Raw genomic sequence first — 18,135 nt, 5'->3', positions numbered from 1 at the left:
CTTTATGATTTTACTGCTTTCTTTATCTCTTTGGATCAGTACATAATCTTTAAACTAGAAAGTAAAATAATTGTTGAAGAAAAGATAGTGGGGCCAAATAGAGTTGAAAAAGCAAATCTGATGGAGAATGAAGGAATGGTGGGGTACTAAAATAAGTACTTTGCCTCAATGTTCATGGAAGAGTGTAGTAATGGGAATGAAAGCGTACAAGAGGCGAAAGTGGAGCAATTAGGTAAAATAACTAAGGATAAGCAACAAACGCTGAAAAATGGTGGAACTCAAATTGTAAAGGCACCAGGCCCTTGGCAGGTATCCTAAAATGTTCAGATAAGTAATGAGGCTCTGACCACAAACTTTCATAGTTATGCCAAATTAACTGGAGGGTTGGCAGTGTCTTGCTTCTGTTCAAATAATTGAGGAAGGAATAAACCAGGTAACTAAAGAGTAGTCATCCTAAATTTGGTAATGGGTAAGCTTGGTGCCATAATACAGGATCAAGTTAAGTTTTATTTAGAAAGATGTGGATTAACTAAGGACAATCAGTATGGATTTGTAAAAGGCAAATCGTGTCTGACAAATTTAATAGAATTGTTTGAGGAAATAACAGTTTATTGATATAGGAAAAGTAGTGGATGTTGTGTACAGAGATTTTGAAAAGGTGTGGTAAGATGCTACGTAGGAAACATGTTGATACATTTAAGGTACACTGTATTAAAGGGAGTGTTGCAGCATGGATAAGAAGTTGTTTGAAGTACAGAGAACAACAAAAACAACAACTTGCATTTATATAGCGCCTTTAACGTAGTAAAACATCCCAAGGCAATTCACAGGAGCGTTATTAAACGAAATTTGACACCAAGCCACTTGAGATATTAGGACAGGTGACCAAAAGCTTGGTCAAAGATGTAAGTTTTAAGGAGTGTCTTAAAGGAGGAGAAGTTTAGGGAGGGAATTCCAGCGCTTAGTGTTCAATGACAAGAGAGTAGCATTTAATGGATGTTCTTTGAACTGAAGGGTTGTATATATTGGTATCCTCCTAGGTTCATTGTTCGGACCATTGCCCTTCTATCCATTTACCTGTATCTATATAGATAGATATGTAGATCTAGCCTTCAGTATAGCGGTGTGCTATGAAAATTTGCAGACAACACAAAAATAGGGAGATTGGTTAACACAGTAGCAGACTGCAAACGACTTCAAGAGGACATAGACCGGTTTGTTGATTGAGTAAACAGGTGTCATGAAATTGCATGTTGAAAAATGTGAGATGATGCATTTTGGGAGAAAAAATGAGAGGACATAAACATTAAATGGTAAAACTTTAAAAGGAGTGGAGGAGAATAAAGCTTTTTTATATTAAAAACTAAAGCAAATGGAATCTTCGGTTTTATGAATAGGGGCACAGAGTACAGAGGGAAAGCAGTAATGCTAAATCTATACAAATCATTGGTGAGGCGGTAGTTGGAGTATTGTACCCTGTTTCGGCATTATCGCATTTTTGGGTTATTACACCAGATATTTTCTTGAGTACGGCATCATTGGCCAGTCCAATAAGTGTACCTCAAGTTCCCCAAGATCCAGACAGTGCATTTTGCTATACAATATCTAGGTAAATGACGACGAGATCCAGAGGTCCTGTTATGAATTTGGGTCTGCCATAGATACCTTCTCGGGTTCAGTGGCATCAGTCGCTTCCTTATGTAGATCCCACTGCCCTTGCTTATCAGAGTAGACTCTCACTGCCCAATATCTAACTTACACAATAGTGTAACCCAGGAGTGATCTGAACTGGACGTTTGTGTCTTTTTATATGTGCCTCCATCTGCCTCCAATCTTTCTGAAGGGCCAAGAGAACGCCTGGTAAGATAAGGCCAGATACCGATAGTTAAGCCGGTTTATTTCACAGGAAATCAACAGACAGAGCAAGCATTATGATTGGATTCACATCCTTTTATTAGTAAACTTGCCTTTGTATAAAAATATAACATGAATTAGTTACCTATCCCCACATCATTGGGTATCTTGCTTAACTTAAACAAAACAATGGCTATCTAATCTCTTGCATCTTCCTTCTGTGCCTGGCAAAAACTTGCCCTTGCAGCTTTCTGTTTTCAAACATGACTGACTTTGCAGCCTTTGCTGGATCTGCCTGTCTTTCTGTGTTTCTATCTGTGTTTTATCACCATGTTCATGGCCACAAGGGAAGGCTTTCCAGATCACCCCTTCCGAGAACCCAGAACCAGACAATAAGTGTGGGGTGATTACTGATTATTGAGGCAGACTAATTAATTGCTTATTGTTTACAGTCTTTGGGGGAAATAACATCAATGCCTAACTCATCAGCATTTTAACCACCTTTCATTGCTGCATTTTTATTTTAAATTTGTATTAAAAAACTTAACACTTCAATGTAACTCTTTTTCCAAATCCTTTCAGTGGACAGATGATCAAAAAAAAAGATTGTAGCTGCGAACCCTTGCTCTGTACACTGCCTACTAGAATGTTACGTATGGTGCCATGTGATTTTCTTCTTTTCAATGGATTCTTGCCAAATTGGGCTGGAGGCTTTAAACCAATAAGTGGTTTTATGTACATAAGGCAGAGGAATGAACAGTAAACAATTTAACATGAAATGTACATTATTCTACCCATGTCGATACATTAAATAATGAAGATGCCACTTGCTGTCTTTAAACCTAGACTATAAAATATAGACTCACTTCCTGCCCTGTAGATCAAACTACTGGCTGAACACTCTTACATAACTCCGAGCTCTTTTGGCCACTAAGAGCTCTTTTGGCTGCTGAGAGGTGTCTGTCTTAGCACTGCAATTATTCTTTGACCTTGTCCCCTTCTCAGTTCTCAGACACCATTGTCAGTCACATCCACTATCTCAAAGTGTTGCCTGATACTTTGATCTGTGCCAAAATGACATTGGATCACCTCTGCAGCTATACTGAGACAAAAGGAGTCAACAGTTGACGTATCTCATAATTACAAACAGCCATTCATCAATATCAAATGGATAGCCAACCTTTGACTATCCCAAAAATGTTTGTAGTTGCATGTAATGGCTCCGATCAATTAAAAATTATTACCTCAAGCAAATGTAAGGAGTCTTACAACACCAAGTTATAGTCCAACAGCTTTATTTGAAATCACAAGCTTTCGGTTCTTTCCTCCTTCCTCACCTGACGAAGGAGGAAAGATCCGAAAGCTTGTGATTTCAAATAAAGCTGTTGGACTATAACTTGGTGTTGTAAGACTCCTTACATTTGTCCACCCCAGTCCATCACCGGCATCTCCACATCATACCTCAAGCAATGCATTGTGTTGGTCATAAAAAGCTGCACTTCAGTTTGTCTGGACTGAGCTGATGGGTTTTGTGTTGGAAAATGTTTTTTTGTGATCTTGAGTTAACCGTTCACGTGCTGTTTTTTGTTTTCTAGCAGTACAGAATATGTTAACAATTTGCCAGAGACAAAAAGTACGTTTTTGTCACAGCCACCTTATTTTAGGCAAAAATGCCAAGGCCATGAAGTGGGTGCAAAAGAGATTCACTAAAATACTGGGGGTGGGAGGTTTTAGTTAGGAGGAGAGAATAGAGAAACTGGGGTTCTTTTCACGAGAAAGAAAAAAGGTTAAAAGGAGATTTGATAATGGTGTTTGAAATTATGAGCCATATGATGAGATCAATGTGAAAAAATATTTCCACTGGTCGGTGAATTGGTAACCAAATGGCAAAACTTCAAGATTGCCAAAAGAATGAAGGGAAAGGTTAGGAGAATTTTGTTTTACACAGGGAGCTTTTTGGATGTGGAATGCCCTACCAGAAATAGTGGCGGAAGCAGAAACCATAACCGCTTATAAGAAGCAAGTGGATAAATATTTGAAAAAAGAAAAACTTAAAAGGGGAAAGGGCAGGCAAATGTAACTAAGGGCTCGATTTTTCCTGGGAAATTTATGGAGTGGGGTGGGGGGCTCCTAAAATTGGGGAAATCCCGTTTGGATTCGGAGCCCAGCTCCAACCCGCAGACTTCCGGGTTCCCCATTGCCGCGTCTGGGTGCGCTTGAGCCTCCCGAATATGGAAGTCCCACCGGCGATTAAAGCCGGTGGGATGATCATTTCCATATTTGTTGAGGTAGTTTAAGTAGTTGAATTACTTAATTTTCTCCACATTTTGGCAGGGGTGCGATTTTGAAGCATCCTCAGCGTGTTTCCCGTGCCGTGGGAAACGCTCCATGTTGCAACAGATGAGTTTCAGCCAGCAGCCAGTGAGACGTTCAAATGCTTATTTGACAGATGGGGAGAAAAGGTCACTTATTGCAGCAGGGCACTCTGTTCTTTCAGACAAAATTTTGGCTGCAAGATCTTTGTGTTTTCAATGAAAATTCTTACTTTCCACTCAAAATTCTGCTGTTCACATATTTAACTACTTTGCGGACCCCGTCAAACTCTCACAGTCGGGGTGGGGGGACGCCATGGCCGAATTCACCACTACCTCCGAGGACGAGCAACATCACCAGCCCCACCAGGCACAGCGTCCACCTCCGCCACTTGGAGCTCCACGACACAGTGCTGCGCCACAGGCACCTGCACAAGAGCACAGAGGGGAACAACAGAGAGCGACGTCGCAGGAGGCACTATCCTCGCCACAGGGTCTACAGACTGAGGCTCAGCTTCCTGGACCTCTCTAAGGAGCAGTACATACGGAAGCTCAGAGTCAGCCGCCAGGTAGTCGCAGACATCTGCAGCCTCCTTCATGCCGGGCTGCTCCTGGCTGGGCCGAGCAGCATCTCCTTACCTGTCGCTGTTAAAGTCACCACTGCCCTCAACTTCTTCGCCTCCGGATCATTCCATGGTGACACCAGGGACGTCGCCAGGGTCTTTCGGTCATCTGCCCACAAGTGCATAAAGCAGGTCACCGACGACATGTTGCGCAGGGCTTCGCAGTACGCCAGCTTCCCCATGGACGACCTCAGCCAGATGGAGAGGGCAGTGTGATTCCACTCCATGGCTGGCTTCCCACGGGTGTAGGGTGCAATCGATTGTACCCATATACCAATACGGAGCACCTCCACACAAGCCAGGACTGTTCATCAACAGGAAGTAGTATCACTCCATCAACACTCAGCTTGTTTGTGACCACTGCAAAAGATTCCTTCATGTGTGCGCCAGATTCCCTGGCAGCTGTCACGATTCCTTCATCCTCCGGGAATCCAACATCCCGCCCCCTCTTCCAAGCAACAAACAGCCTTAAGGGCTAGCTCTTCGGGCACAAGGGATACCCGCTGCACACGTGGCTTATGACACCTCTGAGGGACCCCACCACCGAGCAACGGCATCGATATAATGACAGCTACGTCGCCACCAGGTCTACAATTGAGCATGTTATGGGGCTGCTCAAGATGCGATTTAGGTACCTTGATCTTTCTGGGGGAGTGCTTCAATATGCACTAGAGTGGGCTGCATTATAATAGTGTGTTGTGCCCTGCACAACAGAGAGGGGTGCCGCTGGAGGATGCCCCGTCCATATCTGCTACCCACACCCTTGTGCATACCCTTCATGCTTACAAAACCTTTGCCTTTCTCTTCCAACTACTACTACGTGGTGCATCCCGTGTGGCTGAAGCAGAGGTAGTGGCAGATTGCTCTTGTTCATGCCCTGACCACTTAGATGCTTTGGGCTTACGACCTTTGGGTTTGGTGCCCATGAGGGCCCCTCCAAAGACTGTTCCACCTGCACCTGTGAATGGGCAGGCTCGACCACCTGGAGAGGAGGCAGCATTGCGGGTACTGGTTAAGAGGGGGGCAACGGGTAATATGTGGGAGTGTTTTGAGTGACGTCCCCTTTTGCCATTACCCCTTCCTGAGCCAGGCCCACATCACTCCTATTGTTCTGCTGGACAACAGTTTGGAGGACATGTGTGAAGCCTTGTAAGACCAGTGCCAGTGTATCTGCCTGCCTGTTTAAGGCAGCAGAAAGTTGTTTACCGTGAGTCTGAACGGCCGTCGTTCGGGCCTGAATGGACTCATTTCTGAGCCGTGCTTGAAGCTCAATGGAGGCTAGCCTTCTCTCCATTGCAGACATTCCCGCACCTGTTCCGGCACCTCGCAAATGTGCTGCTGACCCTCGATCCTGCTCCTTTTAAAGGGTTCACCATCTGCGTCCAGCCGAGCAGAGCCTGGAGAGGAGTGCGCCTTCCGACGCGGACTCTCCACAGCTGCCCCTGCCACCAGTGTCTGCTCGTGCTCACTTGTGTGGTAACTCGCCAGGTGCCAACCCAACTAACTGAGGACTAGGACCCACCGAGGTGTGAGTATCTGCACTGGCGGATGGCTCACTCAGATGTGACGGTACACTCTCAGAGGCCGGCAGGTCCTCTGAGGAATCGCCCTCTGCCATCACAGCTGAATCATTCACTGAAGGCTCTGTAAGAGAACAGAAGACAATATTAAGCACATCACAGATGTGTCATGTTGCGATGAGCATACCGAGATGCTGAAGATAGCGAGGCATGTTAACATCAATTCATATTGTGAGTGTTGAATGTTAAAGTTGTGTCACCAGACGTTTGTCGGCTGCCAGTCTTGGCGTCCCCGGTGGACAAGCTCTCGAGGGTTCGGCTGAGCTCCAGCGCTTCCTGCTCCGTGTCTGTGAGGACGATGATTTGTTCCGGTCCCCTCCCTCTCCCGTGCATTCTGAGCTCCCTTGTATAAGGGGAGAAAGTTCAGACGCGTGAGTGAGTGATGGTGACGAGGCCAACTGATAAATGCATTGGTTTGGGTGCAGCTGACCATGAAAGAGATGCATCAGAGGGTGTGCGTGCGACAGTCATGACATTGTATGAGGATTGGGTTGAGTGGTAGTGGTGGGGTGACTAATGGGGAGGTGAGGAAGTGCAGGTAAGTTGAGGATGAGCCTAAAGTGGGTATGAGGAGTGATGTGATGGAATAGTGTTGGCAGTGCAGAATGAGTTGGGGGGTGGGGGCGGTGATGTGGAAGACGGAATGTAGGAGAATCAGTAAGTGTACTCACTTTGGCTGACCTAGTTAGGTCATTTGAAGCGCTTCCTGCACTGGACCCAGGTGCGGGAGATGTTGCTGCTGTTGGTGACCTCCTCTGCCACCTCAAGCCAGGCTTTCTCAGTGGCAGAGGCAGGCCACTTCCTCCCGTCCGCCAGGTAGAACACATCCCTCCTCACCCCATCCAGTATCATCTGGATTGAGGCATTGTTGAATCTTGGACTAGCCTTGCCCCTGTGCTGCTCCATTGTGGAGTGTGGGTATTTGCTCCAGGAGAAGCCATTCGAGGACTGCCCCTTTAAATAGAGTTCCTTCAGCTGACAGCCTGTGATGCGGGTGCGCGGTCCACCCGTTGCGCAGCTTTTGGACGGCAAACCTGGAAGCCACGTTAAGTGGCTCCAATTGACTCGCGATCGCAGGGGAAACGGACATTCTTTATTGGGCGGGTTACCCACGTGGCCAATCACCACCCCCCCCCCCCCCCCCCCACTGCTGCCATCCCACCGCCACTCTAATATCGGGCCCAAGTGCCTAGTTCTTTCAGAGGGCTGGTTCAGATGTACTGCCGAATGACCTTTGTGTGCTGTAAATATCTTGTGATTTTATGATAAAATAATGTAGATGTTACCCCATTCATTTTAAGTGGGTTAGTGACCCTGCTAAAATAGGAACGTAATGTCAAATAGACAAACTAAGTATACATCTACAGTTATCGGCAACAGGACTCTCTAGGCTATTGTGGCTCAATATGTAATACAATTATGAGTAAAGTTAAAACAAAATTGATAAAGAAACTGGGAATTTGAGTACTCAGGTAAATTTTAATCAATGAGTAAACTTGTAAACTTGAGCTCATCCAAAACTCTGCTGCCCGTATCCAACTTGTACCGAGTCCCGTTCACCCATCACCCCTGTGCTCGCTGACATACATTGGCTCCCGCTCCGGAAACGCCTCGCTTTTCAAATTTTCATCATTGTGTTCAAATCCCTCCATGGCCTCGCCCCTCCCTATCTCTGTAACCTCCTCCAGGCCTACAACCCTCTGAGACCTCTGCACTCCTCCAATTCAGGCCTCCTGCACATCCCTGATTTTCACCACTCCACTGTTGGCGGCCGTGCCTTCAGCTACCTAGGCCTTGAGCTCTGGAATCCCCCCCCAAAACCTCTCTGTCTTTCCACTTCTACTCCTTTAAGTCGCTGCTTAATACCTACCTCTTTGACCAAGCTTTTGGTCACCAGTCCTAATATCTCTATGTGGCTCGGTGTCAGATTTTGTCTGATAATGCTCCTGTGAAGCGTCTCGGATGTTTTTACGGCATTAAAGGTGCTATATAGATACAAGTTGTTATAGTATGACTGGTGATCAATTGAATGATGAATGCATAAAAAATAATTAAAATAATCTAGCCCTTGATGAGTATTAGCAGTATTTAAATCTTCTGACTTCGGGTAGCCTAGTAATTACTTGTTATCTTAGATTGAGCAGTTGGGGTAGAAGAGAGGAAAACTCATCTGCCAAAAATCTCCTTTGGCCTCCTGGTTGGTCAGCGGAGTTGCAGCACTGAATTTAGCATCCAGACGGATTGTGTTGATGTGGATCAGGGAGGAGGGTCATAGAAGGAAAAATTATATGTTTTGAGACAGGAGCATAATTAGCAACAACGAGTTGCCACATCAGTCAAGCACAGACTTCCAGTTCATAAATTTTCACCAGAGATTTTTTGGTAGTTTTTACTGTGTAAATGATACAAGTGATTACTAAGAACATTTTATGGAATATTTTGTGGAACATTCAGTACTTTAGATAAAAATTATTGTTGGGTTCTTGGTTTCGGTCATTTTTTTGGGGTAACTACTAAATGACAGCTAGGTCCTTTCCTACGTGAAAATCAGAGGGAAAATCAATGTAAACTGTTCGCAATCACCTACATATGCCCAGTTACTGGCCAGCATAGGCAGAGGTGACAAATATTAAAACGTTCAGCTATGTCTTTGTGAACTGAGCTTTGGCAGTTCCCCACCAGTCAAAGGAAATAAACTTGGCTCAGAATTTTATCATGGCGGTTAATTGTATCCATGTGATTTATATCAATTAACATTAATTGTATTCAGGTGGTGCGTATTAATTGGGAACGCTCTTGTATCCATTTATAAGAGAGCTGATCTAGGGGGTAGAGTGGTTGTAATGTAGATCTCTGTGTATAAAGGCTTGGAAGCAACTGAAGATCAGGCTCTAGTATTCTATCCTTCACCACCTAGCTATCCAGTTTATGACAATGGCCACAAAATGTGTTTATGTCAGTTAAAACAGAACAGAAGCAGATTGTTTTATTATCCTGCCTGAAGGACAACAAGAAAGTAAAGGCTGAAAGTATGGGTAATATTACTGATAAAAAAAATTCTAAAGCTCTGATTAGCTGTGGTAGTGTCACGTTGATGATTCTGAATGTAATGATTTCATTAAAATGTTGTTGCTTTAATATCTCGTGTTAAAACTTTGCCTTTTACAACCTGTTAATTTGATGACCCTGATGCCTTGGAACATTGTATTTTGCAATGCCTACAGAAAGGTAAAATATGAATTAGGGAGAAGAAAAGTTGACCACGGTTTCCATTTGTGGAAAGTGAGCTTTTGTGTACTCTAGCTGAGGAAAGTTTTGCGCTTGCTTTGATAAGCTCCATAGTCAGTATACCATTGACATTCCCTAACCAGGCTTGCAGGTGAAAAATGGTCATTTCAGCAAGTTATTCAAGGCCTGCAGGGTCTACCTTAACATGAGTTGCAACTGACAGGAGAGAGTGGGAATTGCGGAGGGGTGGGAGTATTGTATCTTGTTTTTATATTTCTTTTGTTTTAACAAGTTTTTTTTTGGTTTGTTTTGTGGTAGAGGAAGGGGATACCATTGTATGGTATCCCCTTTTCCACACTGCCTGAGGAAGGGGAAAGCCCCCGAAAGCTTGTGGGATTAAAAATAAAATCGTTGGACTATAACTTGGTGTTGTAAAATTGTTTACAATTGTATGAAGTGTCTTTGCAAATTCCCATCAACAATTGACCAGAAGTAGCAAACCACTCAAAGTGGCAGAACTGTTTCCTCGAGCCCCCTGACTGTTTACCAAGTTCAGATACTGTGTATTGAAGTACTAATCCATAGAGCTGAAAAAGGTCACATGTCCTTGTCGTCATCCCTACTGCATTTGTTGATTTCAACTGGTTGTAATGCTGTAATTGGCTTCAGCATCCCTGTGGAAAAATCAGCGAGGGTCCCCAAACCTAATTGTTGTACAGTGACCACTAATGGAAAGAAAGAAAGGACTTGAATTTATGTAGTGCCTTTCATGACCCCAGGACATCCTAAAGCCTTTTACAGCCAATTAAGTACTTTTGAGGTGTAGTGACTGTTGTAATGTAGAAAACACGGCAGCCAATTTGCGCACAACAAACTCCCACAAACAGCAATGTGATAATGACTGGTTAATCTATTTCAATTATGTTGGTTGAGGGATAAATATTGGCTAGGACACCGTGGATAACTCCCCTGCTTTTCTTCGAAATAGTGCCATGGGATCTTTTACATCCACCTGAGAGGGCAGATGGTTTAATGTTTCATCTGAAAGATAGCACCTCTGGCAGTGCAGCACTTCCTCAGTACTGCACCGAAGTGCCAGCCTGGATTATGTGCACATGTCTCTGGAGTGGCGCTTGAACCCACAACCTTCTGACTCTGAGGCGAGAGTGCTACCACTGAGCCTCAGCTGATACCAAGTGTGTGGTATGAATATCAGTTAACCATTTAATCAGCTTGGGTGCTGTGGTGTTTCCACAGTCAAAAAAACGTTTTCCAGCACTCACTGTTCAGAATTGCACGAGAAGAATGGTCACTTAGGTGAGATAATGGAGGGCTATAGATGCTCAACATGGTGTATCACAGCTTGAGTCTGCGTGTTTTGGAGAAAATTAGGGAGAAATCTTTTCTTGTTTTATGTGACAGTTACTCATTTTCTATTTGAATTTTTACTCCAGCATTCTAGAAGAGGAATACCACAGGCGTGGTTAGTAGCAACACAGCACCGATGGGCATCGAGCCTACCCATGAACACAGTTGTGCTATTCGTTCCACAGCAGGAAGCATGGGTGGTAGAAAGAATGGGTCGTTTTCACAGAATACTAGATCCAGTAAGTAGTACCATTTATTGATTTAAAGCAATGTGAAAAGGGTGTTTCACTATTATCATGGGCCTTACAAATAACTATGATTAACTCTTAATATTAGTTTGTTTTTTTTACTGTCTATTTCTAGTTTATTTTTGAAAATAGTTATTTGCTGAAAGTGTTTCAATGATGATACCATTTTAAATGTGTCTGTTAATGAAGTGTCCTCAGTCATGGCAATTGCTCCAAGCCACTTGCCTCAATGGTTCCATCAGTACTCTTGGTGTAAACAAAAGAAAAAAGTCATCCATTTTAACAGGCACAATACTTTTGAGCTGCCTGACCCTGGAAAACACAGGGCACTACTGCAAATGAGCTTTCCAGGGTTGGGCAGCTCCAGGTCGACTCCTAAGTTATTCCAACATACTGGCCAATATTACAGAGAATGGAGGTGTTAAAAGATGCCCACGGCCCTTCTTCACAATATGCAGGAAGCATATGTGAAAGGGGGGGAACAGAGACACTGAATGATTTTTTTTTGCCTCACAAAGCACCATGTGTTCATTAACAATTAATAAATCTTTATTAGCCTGTTTTTTTCAGATAGGGCTGGATAGCCTTCCTAAAACATAATGAGCCCTTTTTAATAGCTTCCATTTCTTGCAGATTTGCATTTGACCGTTAGTTTATTGTGCACTGCAATTGCATGTATGTTTTTAAAAAAAATATTAGTGATCTGTCGGCTACTTTGGAAAAATCTGTTTGCTATTAGTTTAATTGTTATGCGTCAGGACACATTTTCATAGTCTAGTAAGCTATAAGGCTCCAGCAGATGCCTAGCGTTAGGAATTTGGAGTGCTTGCTAAACATTTTTTTTAAACTTTCAAAACCATATCAGGAAAGGGTATCAAGTTACTGAAAGCAAAACCATGCAATCGTTTGAAGAAATAATTTTCTAGTCAAGAGAATGTGGGAATTCAAAACAAATTCTTGGAAATATTATTAGGTTCTGTTTAAGAGAGCAGTTGTGTTTTCAGAAGAACTGTCTGTCTCTCACACAATCTTTGAGCACTTTTTGAAACCCTTGCTAAAATTGAAGTAAATTAATTGTGCTTTTACAGCTTAGTGTAAATATATTAATCACTGTTTCTATAAATGAATGTTGAATAATATTTTTCTTTTTTAAAATTGTATACTATGTTTCATTTACATTTTGGGAAGATGTTATCTAACTATCTCTGCTAATTTTATGCAATACTATGTGAAACTTTTAAAGAGAGAATTACATACCTGGTCTGCTGGTATTCACAGAACTTAAACTAATATGCACATTGTGACTGCTGACTTCATTCTGTGCCTTTAAAGGATCTACAGACCTAATTGTTGCTATTTGTGTGATAGCTGAAGTTACTTTTTGATACAATTTCAATTTTTCACCCTTTCCTCTTCCTTCTCTGGAATCTTCGACTCTTGCTAGAAGTGGTTTCTTGGTTGCTAGACTCCCCCCACCCCCACCATTGCCGATACTTTGCTGAAGTGGACTTTCTTTGTGTGGGAGCTTGGACTATAATTGTTGGCAGTTGTGGTCCTGATCCTCACCCCATGTTTCCAGTTTGATGGCAATCACTGGATGCTGATCAGGACTTGGAGTCCTGCTAATGTTTCTGAACCCCAGCCCAAGGGCACCAAGGCCAAAATGTCGTTCCCTGGCTATTGCCCTCATTGAGAACAGCTGCCTGTTGACGAGTTTTTGTGGATAGCTTTAGCTCCACTGTAAGGGGATCCTTGCCTGTTTTTGGAAACAATGGTTGTGAAATACATTACTTTCACCTTTCTTCACTCCCAACCAAGCTTTTGAGTATTTATTTATTTTATTTCTTACTTCCTGACTTTATTAATTATATGGCAGATGATACCCATGGGATATTATATGATATATATATATATATATTTAAATGTTTTATAAAGGAACTGATCTGATAACTCTCAAGCATTGAGCTCACAAATGAGTTATGGTTATTGTAGTGTTTGGAATATGAATCATGTCCTGTGATTCTACCATGTGTTCTGTTTATGCTGTGAGTCAGGGAAGTAGAATTGTAAGGATTAGATTAAAATGATTGCTTTAAATGTGGACAGGCTGCTGATTGCAGCCTGTTCTGTAACATCACAGTGAGCTGTTCTGTTTTTTCTTCTTTCTTTCTGTCTGTCTGTTCTACACTATAATTGACATGGACAAAAATAACTCAACCTTCAAAACATCTTTATTTCTCACTCCCTTAACTTGACTACATGAGGTGCACTCCCTATCTTTTCAGTGCCAGTGGTCTTTGTCAGGGTTCATACCATCATAAAGATTCAGGTGCTTATCTTACGTAAGGCTCCAAGACCTCCATTCTATTGAATGGCATCAATCTCTCTTGCTTTCTCTATCTTTGTACTTTAGTACGGTGTTTGTATCTCTGCCTGTCCTGTAACCCTTTCTTACCCATGTCTCCTATTAAGTTTTCTCATTAGCAGGTGGTTACTTCATAAGCTGCTGGTGCTGTAAGGTTTAGTCTCAGTTCAAAAGTTCAATGGCCACTAGCTTAGAATTGCTGTAAAAGATGGGGAGTGCACCTCATGTAGTCAAGTAGCTATTTTAATCTGTTACAATATAAGAACCATACTTCCTTATTTAACAAATACTAAAAGCTAACATTACTACAATATAAAGACAACTCAATAGTGGTATTACATTAGCACACTTCGTTATTCTGATTAACCCCTTCCTTACATAACCTGTTATGTGGAATTTATGGGAACGAGCAATTTTTACAACAACTTGCGTTCATATAAGCACCTTTAACATACACGTGTCACAAGACACTTTACAGAGGAATGAATGCTGAGCCAAGGGAGAGAGTTTGGGAGATGTGACAGAAAACCAAGATGGGTTTTGAGAAGATTTTTTAAGGAGGACAGAGAGGTAGAGAAATTTCAGGAGGGGGTTTCAGCGACTTAAGCTCTGCCACCAGTAGTAGAGCGAAGGGAAGGAAGGAGGCAGATGAACCCAGATTTGAAGGACCAAAGGGTGCAGGAAGGGAAGCTTGGCTGGTGGAATTTGCAGAGTACAGGTGCGAGGTGATGGAAGGATTTGAAGATGAGGACGAGAATTTTAAATTTGATTTGTTGGGAAATGGAGCTGTCATGTAGTTTAGGTCAACGGGGACAGGGGTGATGAGAGTGTAGAAGGGAATGCAGGCTGCTGAGTTTTGGATAAGTTGATTTTTATGGAGGGTGGAAATTGAAAACCCAGTAAGTGGAACTTTGGAGTAATTAAATCTGAAGGTGACAAAAGTGTGGGTAAGGATTTCAGCAGTGGTGGAGGCTGGTGGAGACGGGCACTTTTGCAACGGTGAAAATAAGATGATATAGGAACGTAGAAATTGCTAGACTAAAAAAGACCAAGGTCCATCTAGTTCATCATCTACCAACCTGAATATCACATGATACAACAATAATGTAATTGTTGACTAATCATGGCAATCAATCTCTATCAAATAATCTACAACAGACCCAAACGTGAGGCGAGGAAAACCCCCAATGATGATTATGGAGTGGATATATGGGGTATGTAGTTCAGCCTAGGGTCGAACACAACGCTGGGATTGCGCATAGTGTTCAGTCTAAGCAAGCAGCTGAGGAGGGGAATGGCATTTCTGACAAGGGAGCGGTGATTATTGTGGGCACTGGCTCAGTCTTCCCATGTTCAGCTGACGGATGTTGCAACTCATCAAAGACTTGATGAAAGATAGTCTGACAGCACAGATGTGGTGGAGAGATGCACTAAGTATCATCAGCATACATACTGGTGCTGACCCATGCGTGCGGATAATGTCGCCAACGGGCAGCATAGAAATAATGGAGAAGGGAGCCGAGGATAGATCCTTGAGGGATTCTGCAGATGACAGAGAGAGAGAAGCCGTTCCTTGAATTGTGCTGGGTTCATCCAGTCAGATAGGAATTGAAATATGCAAGGGCAACCCCATAGAACTGGACAACAGAGGAGAGCCAGTAAAGGCTCATAATGTAGAGTTTGAGGAGGGCAAGGAGGTGAAACATCGCAGTCACAGATGGTGTCATTGGCTCTGTGCAATACAGATTCAGATATAATCTTCGAATTTGTTTCATTGGCTGTTACTGTGCACCAAGACTAAGCTTTTTCCATCATCCCTGGGGCCTTTGTAACATTCAAAACCAAATATTGCATACATTTGTCTCAAATTCATTTTTGTTGCCTTTACACAGGGCTTGAATTTCTTGATTCCAATTGTAGATCGGATAAAATACGTACAGAGCTTAAAAGAGATTGTTATTGATATTCCAGAACAATCTGCTGTCTCACTAGGTAAGTGCTGTAATAAGTTGGGGTTAAATGTTTGCTGAATTTTCTTATTTACAAATTTGTCATAATGTGCTTTTTATAAACTTTCTGCAATGTATAGAACATGCAGTGTTCATGTAGAGTGAAGTACTTAGAGCTGTGGCATTTTTTTTGCGTAAGCCACTGTTAACATGCTCATTCATCAAACAGAATCCTTCTGGGTGAGGTTGCTGTAGCTGTTGATTGTCTGGGTGCTCTGGTTCCTTCCATGTACATCCCAAAAGCTTAGTGCTGAATTTGCAGAGAACCCCTTCAGAGAGGTGTTCACATCTAGGATGTATAACATACCTACTGCATTACTAGACCAAACCTTCAAAAAGGTTGCACAAATATCAATGATGACCGAGAATTTTAAAATTATTTGTGTACTGGGAGACGTGGGCTCAGCCAATCACATTCTTCCTTCTCCGGGTATTAAGTTGCCAATCTTGCCTATTTAATCAGGCACAATACCAAACCCAGGGAAAATTAGCATGGATTTGATCTTGTTGTACGCTTCAACAAATTTCTAGCTGACCACAGAGCAACGTTGGCCAAGCCTTGGTGGCCTTATTTGTCTGCTAACGATCTTGGTACACAGCATACCTGAGAGGCTGAGTAGAGACTAAGCTCTTCCACAGCAGGAGGAAGAGAAAATGGGGAGCCAGTTGACACAACTATTGTTGTGTATCTAGTAGTTCGGAGTAGGACTGGAAAAGGTTCAAATTGGGTTTCCTAAGTATCTTTAACCAGGGAGTCTTTGTTATCATTTTTATAAACAATGGAAGTAAAGAAATAGCATAAGTTTCAAACTAATAGATTTAATTTTGAAGATTTCGCCTTGTTTTATAAGTTCACTCGCAAACCTTCAATTTCGTATGCATTCAAAGTTTACTTGTGAAATGCCCAGATTTGGTGTTGGGTTACAACTAAGCCAATGTTAAATACTGGGAGCATCATTAACAAATGTATTGCACATGAAACAAAATAGACCACTGTTGTTCATCATTTACATAAACTATTTGGACTTGGGCATCGAAAGTGCAATTTCAAAATTTGAGAACGACAGCAAATTGGCGGTATAGTTAAGAAGGACTGTGACAAAATACAAGAAGACATTAATGAACTTGCAGAATGGGCGTGTAATTGGCAAATTAATTTCAGTGTAGATAAGTGAGAGGTATTACATTTTGGTCGGAAGAATAAAGGGGCCACATATTGCTTGGATCATAAGAACATAAAAAATGGGAGCAGGAGTGGGCCATACAGCCCCTCGAGCCTGCTCCGCCATGCAATACGATCATTGCTGATCTTCGACCTCAACTCCACTTTCCCGCCCGATCTCTGTATCCCTTGATTCCCCTGGAGTCCAAAAATCTTTCGCTCTCAATCTTGAATATACTCAACTACTGAGCATCCACAGCCCTCTGGGGTAGAGAATTCCAAATATTCACGACCCTCTAAGACTGTAAATGGGGTAGAGGAGCAGAGGGATCTAGGGGTACAGATACACAAATCACTAAAAGTAGCGACACAGGTTAATAAGGCCATAAAAAAAGCATGATGTGGAGATGCCGGTGATGGACTGGGGTTGACAATTGTAAACAATTTTACAACACCAAGTTATAGTCCAGCAATTTTATTTTAAATTCACAAGCTTTCGGAGGCTTCCCCCTTCGTCAGGAGGCTTCCCCCTTCATTTCACATCGTTCACCTGACGAAGGGGGAAGCCTCCGAAAGCTTGTGAATTTAAAATAAAATTGCTGGACTATAACTTGGTGTTGTAAAATTGTTTACAATAAAAAAAGCAAACCAAGCACTGGGATTCATTTCTCGAGGGATAGAATTGAAAAGCAGAGAAGTTATGTAAAACTTGTATAGAACCTTGGTTAGACCACACTTGGAGTACTGGTCTCCATGTTATAAAAATGTATATATAGAGGCCCTAGAGGAGGTGCAAAAAGATTTACTGGGATGATACAGAACTGAGAGGTTATACCTATCAGGAAAGATTGAGCAGACTGGGGCTCTTTTCTCTAGAAAAGAGAAGGCTAGGGGGTGACCTGATAGAGGCCTTTAAGATTAAGAGAGGGTTTGATAGGGTAGACGTAGAGAAGATGTTTCCACTTGCAGGGGAAACCAGAACTAGAGGACATAAATATAAGTCACTAATAAATCTAATAGGGAATTGAGGAGAAACCTCTTTACCCAGAGAGTGGTTAAAATGTGGAACTCGTGCCACAAGGAGTAATTGAGGCAACTAGCATAGATGCATTAAAGAAGGAGCTGGATAAACACATGAGGGAGAAAGGAATATAAGGATTATGCTGAGAGGGTTAGATGCAGCAGGGAGGGAGGAGGCTCGTAGAGCATAAACACCGGCATGGACCTGTTGGGCTGAGTGGCCTATTTCTCTGCTGTGTAATTCTATGTAAAGAATGTTGATCAATATGTGTAAAATTTACAAGTTTTCATTTACTGTTACAGATAACGTGACTTTACAGATAGATGGTGTATTATATTTACGAATAATGGACCCATATAAGGTAG

At 42.4% G+C, this 18,135-nt stretch overlaps 1 protein-coding gene across 1 annotated transcript in view; it reads left to right on the top strand.

The window, feature by feature from the left end:
- Positions 1–18,135, top strand: part of stoml2 (stomatin (EPB72)-like 2) — a 49,001-nt gene that overhangs the window by 14,867 nt on the left and 15,999 nt on the right. Inside the window, exons 2-4 of the mRNA XM_067985417.1 lie at positions 11,052–11,204; positions 15,471–15,570; positions 18,073–18,131. Of these exons, the coding sequence (XP_067841518.1) occupies positions 11,052–11,204; positions 15,471–15,570; positions 18,073–18,131 (312 nt within the window). The remainder of the gene's footprint in view (positions 1–11,051; positions 11,205–15,470; positions 15,571–18,072; positions 18,132–18,135) is intronic.

Source organism: Heptranchias perlo, chromosome 1, assembly GCF_035084215.1.
Source record: "Heptranchias perlo isolate sHepPer1 chromosome 1, sHepPer1.hap1, whole genome shotgun sequence".
NCBI classification, from domain to species: Eukaryota; Metazoa; Chordata; class Chondrichthyes; order Hexanchiformes; family Hexanchidae; genus Heptranchias; species Heptranchias perlo.
Note: the sequence above shows the minus strand (reverse complement) of the source record. Positions and strands in the feature narration are given on the sequence as shown.